This window comes from Cheilinus undulatus, linkage group 8, assembly GCF_018320785.1.
Source record: "Cheilinus undulatus linkage group 8, ASM1832078v1, whole genome shotgun sequence".
NCBI lineage: Eukaryota > Metazoa > Chordata > Actinopteri > Labriformes > Labridae > Cheilinus > Cheilinus undulatus.
In genome coordinates, this window is record NC_054872.1 from 4223535 (window position 1) to 4233168 (window position 9634).

Here is a 9634-nt window from a genome sequence, read left to right on the forward strand (position 1 = left end):
TCCAACTGCAAACTCTTTAGGAGTGACTGGAATTTTGTATTTCATTAGAAATTCTGAATAGCTGAACGGGTATTTGTTTCCATTTAATAACTGCATGACAAACAGAATGTTGTTTTCCATCCAACCATTAAGAAACAATGTTTTATTTTTATATCTGACGTCCTTGTTGTTCAGATTAAAGATATGTGTGGAGAGACATTGTGTTTGTAAATCATAAACCAAGATATTAAAGCTTGTCTGTGGAAATTTGACAGAGTGAAAGGAATCTTCTTCACATCAAAATTACAATGCAACAAAAACTCAATACCACCTAGACGCCTCATTGACTGTTTGCCCGCTGTAGCTATACGTCAACGTGTCCGCCATATTGCCAGAGGCAAGACCGTGTCATGAACAAATGCAAGTATATGATGAATGAAGGGTTTTCAGATTAAAAAACACACACGTTCACATTTAAGTGATGGTAATGAGTCGTTTGTATATATAGTGGCTTACAGGTATATTTTTTGTTAATCAAATGATTCAAAATGACAACCAGAGAGCCAAAAAATGTAGATAATTCAGGTATTAATATACTGCAACTGGAGGTACGTCTGGGTTTTTTACTTTTTAGGTACTTACTTATTATATTTCTTACTTTTTTACGTCTATTATGTCTATGTGTAAAAGTGTTAAAATTAAAATTTTAAAATTAAATTGTAGTTTTAATAAAACTACAATTCACGTGACATCGAAGCAGCCTGATGACGTCAACACGTGGACGGTGCTTGAAGCTGCAGCTTCCTCCGAGAACTGTAAACCTGTGCTCCAAATTCGGTTTTCCTGGTTTATTTTTCTTCAGATGGTATGTATTGGCATACTGTCCCCCTGTTTTTTCTTTTCTTATTATTCTTAATTCATTTTTCATTTACTTTCATGTCATTGCTTTATCTATTCATGTATTTTTCCTGTCTTTAGCATTTTCTTACTGTGCTTATTTACGTAATTGTAAGCCGTATTCGAATTTGTGCATTTCATGTGTCGTTTGTAAATTTCAATTTTAGAATAAAGTTCCCGGTGAAAAAAAAGCCATAAAAATAAGCCCCGCCTCCTCTGTAGCTGCCAGTCAAGCCTCGGAAAACGTTAGTGCGCCGTTTGGTAAAGGGGAAGAAGCACCATGCTGCGCACCGTGATCACCAGGACTCTACCCCAGCTAAGCAGCCGACTGTCGGCCTGTCACTTCTCTGCTGCCGCTATCCCAGCCCCCAACAGTCAGCCGGAGGTCCACTTCAACAAGGTAGGGTCCTAATCAACAGGTTCGACTCGCGACCAGGGGGGACTGGACGTGGGCCAACTGCGCACTCAACGCAGCTCTGTAGTCAACTCTGACTACAGGGACATTTTAGCTGGTGACGATTTCTGAAGAGCGTTTAACCCCCTTTTATAGCCAGCTGTTCAAATCATGGTGTAAATCTGCTTTGGCATGAAAGATTCTGGAAATCTGCAAACATGCGCTCCAACTTTTCTTAAATTTAACCCTTAAAAGTCAAAGATCTGCTGCAGCCCACAGTTGAGTTAAAGATCTCTGCAGGTGTGTTAAAGAGCAGCTGGATTAAACTGGATAAATACAGACAGAGTTTAGAGTCTGTATTTCATCACACTCAGGCTTCAGAGCAGGACTCTTGACTCTTGCAGAGTAGTTTCCCATAATGAGGTTATATAACGTTAATTATTACCAGCACCTCTGTGATTAAACCCATGTTAAGACATTTTATCACCAACAAGACTGTAGGGATAAATAATGGTGTCCTGTACTTGTAAGGAAAACAAAGACATAAACAGCACATGCGCAGCTTTTCTCTAATTACCTTAACATTAAATAGTGCTCACTTTTCTGCTGTCAGGAAACGGTTATAATAATGCTCCCTTTATCTGAGACAGGATCTCAGCAGCAGTGGGAAATCCATGCAAGGTCGGTTTGCAGGTTAGCATACACATTCCTGGTTAATATGGTCAATCAGTGCTTTGGTTATCTTGGACCTGACTCAGCCTATGTGCAACTTTTATCTCCATTTTCTAGATTAAATTATTAAAAAGCTGTTCCTTTGAGATGCTATCAGTTCACAGTTGTTAACATCCTGTTTAAGAGCATTACAGCATGGATGTAGACCATAACTGGAGCTTAGACAGAGCATTTTAACGTGACTGTACGCCTGAACTGATTAGAAATTCTGAGAATGAGGTAAACTGAATAGTAATTCTGGTGAGACTGGGTGTTTCAGAAGTTAAACCCTCAGACCCCCTTTTTAAAAAAATCACACTTTTCCTCTTTAGGCCCTTTTAGTTCACTGGATATGCTTAGAAATATTAAACATAAAAAACGCTATTTGGGTCATTAACTCCAATGCTCATCACCTGTAGTTAATGCAAATTAATTCTGATAATTTCAGCCATCTGAATTCCAGTTTATTTATGTAATGCCACTTTTTTTTTTAACACTAAAAGGATAATTTTCTAGGCTATATGATGAATTCAAAGTGAATTTTTTGTGTGCAGGGACTGTCAGTCTGGGATATGTCAGTGATTAGCAGCAACACTGATTTTGATAGATTAGCTATTACTTTTTGTGCAATAACAAAAAATACCCCCAAAAAATATTTAAAACCCCCCCCCCAACCTCCTAAAGGGATACCGTAAATAAATAGCCTTCATAAAAAATAAAAACCTTGAATATAAAAATATTCCATTCCATTCATTTTATCAATATTTTTGTTACCGAAATAAGATTGATTTCAAACATGAAAATATTGTTTTGTTTGCAGACGGGTAGGAATGTGCAATTCTGTTCCTGGCTGAACTTCTAACTCTATTAGCAGCTGCACCTGCATAAACAAATTTAGGCACCTGACTGCATTGTTAAGTTTAGTTTATTTATTTGTCAAGGGACAGTGTGTAATGACATTGATCATTCATACAAAGTAAATGAAAACATGGTTGCACCAGATTCAGTGAGTCGCTAATTTCCATCTGTTGTCCCACATAAAACTGACACAAAACATACAAAAAAGTCCCAATAACAAGGGCAGACACCTGACAGGACCACACCTTACAAGACAAAGTACAAAAAAAATACTCTATTGATCATTATAGAGGATGATAAATAAGTCCTACTTTGTACAAATTGTATAAAGACAAGAAAGTAGTCTAAAATTTTCACATATTTTTAAAGGCTAAGTCCTAACACATTAGATAAATAAAACCATAAATAGAGCCTGTTCTATGAGATATATAAAGTGCAAAACATTATCATAAAATGACCATGGTACAGTATTATCAATATAGAAATACAGGAGGGCAATTGATATGTCATGACCATTACACATTAGCAATTTACATTCTGCTCTGCATGGATTGGCTGCTTCTTGGTTCCCAGACTTTTTTATGATGCAGACATGGTTGCAAAGGTCAAGGAATACAAAGGCTTGGCTTAAACGTGGCTTATAACACTCTAAATCTCTATAACCCTGAAAAAGACATTTAGCGCTATATAATATTACCTATTGGAAATACCATGTAAAATATCTGCAAATCAATCCCGTAAGAAAGGAGTGAATCTGATGAAAAGCACTAAAAACTACAACTTTGAAGGGATATGTCCAGGATGCGTTCCCAACAAACCAAATTCATGTTTTTTTTAAACCATGGCTATGAGATACAAAAATACAGTTTTTCCTGGTTTTCATTAATACATTTTTTTTTACATTTTGTATTTTGGCTACACCTACACACTCAAACTCACACAAACTAATTTCTCAGTACACAAACACACCAGACTCTGACATGCACGGAAAACACCCCAAACAGTTTTAATGTAAATAATTTACTCCACTGGCCTACAGTCACTGTTCCATCCTATCAGTTCAAAAAAGACAATGTTTTTTTTTGTGTATGCATTTTTTTGCCTCTGAATGACAGGGTTACAGAGGAATTAACGGAACCTCATTTTCTGTACTGCAATGGCAGCAGAATGAGAATAAGTGGTTTTAATGATAGTAAATGGGGCCAAAAAGGGCTCCAGAGGGAAGACTGTCAGTTTTTTGTCAACACAGTGTGAATGCTGAAATTATAAAATTCATTAAAAATGAACATCTTTAACAGATACCCTCATCTCAGCGAAAAATACAACTGGAAGGCCTTAAAGAGTCTTACAGTAGAAATGGCTGTCACATCCTCCTTCTCTCTGTGTTTGATTATCTTGTTTTGCCAGTGTTCAGCTGCAAGCCATCAAGTATTGTCACTGTGTAATAAACATTTTAAGGGTTTGATATTTCAATAGAGTTCACGCTCATGACTTGATGTACTGTGGATGAAAAGAAGCAAAAACAAAATAATCAATCACAGAAAGCGGTACGGTGTAAGTCCATCACTGCTGTCAAAGTATGGTGTCATTCTACCAAACTATCAAAATCTGAACTTTATCTTAGAATTATGCCTGTTTCCTTAGAATTCTATTTTTAATTCCAGAAATCTGAACTTGATATCAGAATTCTGACTGATCTCAGAATTCCAAATTTAATCTCAGAATTCTGATTTTAATCTCAAAATTTTGACTTCACTTTTAAAATTCTAAATGATCTCGTATTTTTGACTTTGATCTCAGAATTTTGACTCAGATCTCAGAATTCTGACCTTTAACTCTTTTTTTTTTTCAAACTTTAAAGTCAGGCTTTTTCTCACCTTAAATCTTCATCTGCATTCATGTTCATTGTGAAACTATAAAGACACTTTTTGGTCTGTGATGTTTTTTATCATAACCTTTAATGCTGCTAATGAATGTAACCTGGCCTGCAGATATTACCACACCTTTGACGATGACAGAGCCTGTTATCACCTATTAAAGAGAGACGCTGTCTATAATCTAAATGAACAGCCGTAACCCCTTACTGATCTTATTTTTGAAGTTTATCTGAAGAATTAGCTTTGTTGTATTTGAATTTATTTCACTGATCAGGTGCCAAATAGGAGCACAGTTTTTTTTAAATAATGTCAATTCACAATATTTTATTCATAATGAGAGTTTAGCCATGAAAAGAGGGTTGGTTGTTTTTTTTCTGAAGGATATTGGACAGTATTTTGTTGAGAAGACTGGGAGAAACAGACAGAATTGAGAAGCTTGAATCAGAATTGTACCTGAAACAAATTATGAGGCGACTTTTTAAAAAAAATTCTGATTAAAAAGTCTGAATTCTGAGATATTTTACCCCAGAATTTGATTTAAAAAGTTGTCTTGAAAATCTTTTTAGGTAGGAATTCTGTCTTTTTTTTTGGCTCAGAATTCTGATTTTTTTTTCCTTATTAAAAAAAACCCTCTCTATTTAAAAAAACAACTTTATTGTTCCTGATCTTCTTCTTGACTTTTGATACTATAATTCATTGAAATATCATAAGCTGTATTATTTGTCATCATCTGGTTTTGAATCAAAAGTGTTGACAGCCGTTATTTCTCCTCCTATTTTTATTTATTTCTATTTATTTCTATTTAGAACAAGAAGGACTGACCAAGGAAATATGTTGAGACTTTTGTTTAAGCCCAAAGAGAGAATAGTTTCATTTATCACTCAGTGCCCTTCAGGAAAACAACAGAATGGGTCGCAAAGCTAATTCTGAAGGTAATCTTTAGAATAAGGTTGTTAATTTTGACTACAGACAGTGTTTCCTGTAAATGGGTCGTGTGTTGGCTCTGTTTTATAGACAGCGTCTCTTTTTAAAAGATAATTTATGGCTCTATTACAGGTGTGCAGGTTCGATTACATTCCTTAAAAGCCTTCTCCTCTGAAGAACTTCTCTTTTCTGCACACTTATCTTTTCTTCATAATCTTATCCATGCGAGTTCCTGTTTCCTCGTTCACTCACCTCTGCCCTGAATGTGATGTAACAGCTCGAGTCACACAGAGGCCTTTTGAACAGCAGAGCAATTTAACAGGACACTCCCATCTTTGCAGGAGCCATCTGAGGAAACATTATTATGTCCAGTTTAAGTTTAGGGCTGCAGTACTGTTTACAGAAAACCCTTTACCAACGAGGAGATGGATCCTCTCAGAATAACTGACTGACTTTGGCACCCTCACACTGCTCCAGTTTCTTAAACATTCTTTTGTCTGCAAATTTTTTCAAATGTTCCTGTCTGAGCAAACTTTCATACATAATTGTGCTGGGATGTTTTGTATAAAATCCAATGTTGTTACCTGCTTACATGTAGTTTTGTCACATTTATTGAATCCTCTTTAACAAAAACACTCAGTGTTACTCCCATCATTAGCTGGGGTGTTTGCCATGACCCTTGAAGTGACCCCCACAAATGAACAACAGATGAATTCATTTTGCCTCTGTGCTAAGGGTTGACCCCTATTGTTTTTCTGTCCAATACCAATATGGTTACCAATAGGTAATGAGATCAAAAATCCATAATTGGGACACATTTGCAATTATAGTAAAAATGATCTATAAGGTTCAGTTTAGATTTAGAACTATGTTGAAATAGTCATTCAAATACTAGCCAACTAAAGCTGCAAACAAAGGCTTTAAATCTGGATGCACTATAATATTGCATGACGTCAGTATGGCCAGATATTAGCTTAAAAAGTGAGTTATCTGTATCAGCAGCTATAAAAATTTATTACAGCTGATATATTAGCTGTAAATATTGCCCTATGTTGCTATAAACATTTCTATATAAGCTGTAAATACTGGTCATATATCAGCTTTTTATGGTCTTTTACGGCTGTAAATATCAGCCTACATCCCCTTTAACTGTTAGTAATTATCTGCCTATATCTGCCTATATCGGCCAGTATTTACTGTGAATATCTGCCTATTTAGACTGTAAATAACTGTCTATGTTGGCTGTAAGTATTGGCCTGTAGCTGCTGTGAACATCAGCCTTAATAAGCTGTAAAATATATGCCTATATTGAATGTAAGAATTTGCCTATACTGCTGATGAACATCGGCCTGTATCTTTAGCAAATATCAGCATGTTTTTACTGTAAATATTGTCCTATCTAGACTGTATATATCTGCCTATATCATTAGTAAATATTGCCCAGAATCGCCTATCAGTATTGTCCTTTATTGGCAGTAAATATTGGCCTACATCCCCGGTTATTATCAGTAATTATCTGCCTATATCGGCCTAGACTGGCCATTATTTACTGTAAATATCGGCCGAGATAGACTCTAAGTAACTTTCTATATTAGCTGTTATTATTGGCCTGTATATGCTGTGAACATCATCCTTAAACAGCTGTAAAATATATGCCTATAATGAATGTAAATATTGGCTTATATCACTGATGAATATCTGCCTTTATCAACCTATATTTCTAGCAAATGTCAGCCTGTTTCTACAGTAAATATTGTCCTATCTACACTGTGTATATCTGCCTATATCTGCAGTAAATTTAGCTCCACATAGGCTTTGAATGTTGGCCTCTATTGGCTGTCAATAATGCTCTATGTCAGCTGTAAATATTGGCTGTATGTAGATAAATTCTTAAAGTTTTAGGGTTCCTTGTCCATATGTTTGTCTATCTGGCCATTCTTATGGACATAATAGCTCAAGAACCCTTTGAAAGTTTTTCTTTGAACATTGCACGAAGGTCCTCTCTGACCCAAGGATGGACTGATTGGATTTTTAAAATACAAGGTCAAAGGTCGCTGTGAGCTCAGATCTTTTGCACACAATATTTTAAGAATGCACCAAGGCATTTTTGAGAAATCTGGCATAAACCTGAATTTGGGCTTAAGGGTGATCCGATTGGATTTTGGAGGTCAAAGGTCACTGCAACTTTACATATTGTTTGAGGTCAAGGTTACTTTGTACCATTTTGTAACCATACTTTCTGTTTGCCCGGGAGTTGGGCCAGAGGCTGGACTAGTAGAGAACCAGTGATCTAGACCAACATAAATAAATCTAATGAATGCATTTATCAGTGATTTGAAAAGTGATTTGTTTGTCGTTATGTTTCAGCTTTTCATCAACAATGAGTGGCAGAATGCAGTGAGTGGGAAAACTTTCCACACCATCAACCCGGCGACTGGAGAGGTGATCTGTGAGGTGGCAGAGGCTGACGAGGTAAAAACACGCCATATACAAACACATACGCCAGTTAAAGTAGTGCTTTTTGTTTACTGAGCAACTAATGATGGAAGCTTTAATTCTTATGACTTAACCAGAGAAATATCCTTTGTTGTGGTATAACCTCAGGCACTTTTAAGTTCCATGTCTTTTTCTTTTCCACTCCCAAAGGCAGGTGTCTACTCATAGCTTTATCTCGTTACTTTCTCCTAAACAAACATCTTGAGGGGAAAGTCAACCTGCTGAGTCACTGCCTGACAAAGCACGTGTTGTCTTTGAGTAGCAAGCTCTGCTGTTGTTGATCTTTGAGTTTAAAACTGCAGATGTTTTCCCAGTAAAACCTCAGACACATTCCACAGATGGATATGCCCATTCCATTTTTTAACCACACTAACACTGAGTGTAATTAAGTTATTTTTAATTCTAGGCTGATGTGAACAAGGCAGTGAAAGCAGCACAGGATGCCTTTAAGTTGGGGTCACCATGGCGGCGGATGGATGCCTCACATCGTGGTCTGCTCCTCAACCGGCTCGCTGACGCCATTGAGAGGGACTCCGCCTACCTCGCTGTGAGTCTGACATTATTATCCAATCACAGAGGGGCTGCTACAGTATGCCCCAAGTGGTGTTTTCACAGGTTTTACTATTTAAGCTGGAAGTATTATTAGGTTATGAAAATGTAGGAGCCCATACAGGCCCATTTAGGAATGAGAATCAGGTGTCAGATCTCAGATGAAAAAGCATCAGGTCTCAGGAAAACCTCTGTCAGGCATCAGGTTTCAAGAAAAAAGGCATCTGGAAAAAAAAGTCAGAAAAACGCTGTCAGGTCTCTTGAAAAAAGCTGTCGGGGAAAAAGATGTCAGGTCCCAGGAAAAAAAAGTGTCAGAATGAAAGGAATCAGGTCTCAGGAAAAAAAGCAGCAGAAGAAAAGGTGTCACAAAAAATGGTATCAGCTCTCAGGCAAAATAAATATCAGAAAAATGGTGGAAGGAAAAAGGCATCAAGACCAAGGGAAAGAGGTGTCAGGAAAAGAGGCATCAGAATAAATATGTCAGGACCCAGGAAAAAAGCATCAGAATGAAAGGCATCAGGTCTCAGGAAAATGGCAACAGAAAAAAGTTGTCAGGACAAATGGCATCAGATCTCAGGCAAAATAAATCTCATAAGAAATGGTGTAAGGAAAAAGGCATCAGGACTAAGGAAAATAGGTGTCAGGGAAAAAGGTATCAGAATAAAAGGTGTCAGGTCTCAGGAAAAAAATAATGACAAATAAATGCTTCAGGTGTAAGGAAAAAAGCAGCAGATAAAAATAGCGTCAGGAAAAAGGCATAAAGTCTAATGAAAGGAAGTGTCAGGAAAAAAGGCATCCGGTTACAGGAAAAATAAATCTCAGAAAAAAAGTGTCAGGAAAATAGGCATCAGGTCTCAGGAAAGAAACTCTCTGAAAAAGAGGCATCAGGTCTCAGGCTATTACTCAAGGGACCTGATGTTATCCAAAGGTCTCATGCCTTTTTTCTTGA

General features: G+C 36.8%; 1 protein-coding gene across 1 annotated transcript in view; it reads left to right on the forward strand.

The window, feature by feature from the left end:
• The first annotated feature begins 1094 nt into the window (after positions 1–1094).
• The window catches only part of LOC121513596 (aldehyde dehydrogenase, mitochondrial-like), a 31933-nt gene continuing 23393 nt past the window's right edge, over positions 1095–9634 (forward strand). Inside the window, exons 1-3 of the mRNA XM_041793429.1 lie at positions 1095–1276; positions 8008–8112; positions 8543–8683. Coding sequence (XP_041649363.1) covers positions 1157–1276; positions 8008–8112; positions 8543–8683 — 366 coding nt within the window. The 5' untranslated portion in view covers positions 1095–1156. The remainder of the gene's footprint in view (positions 1277–8007; positions 8113–8542; positions 8684–9634) is intronic.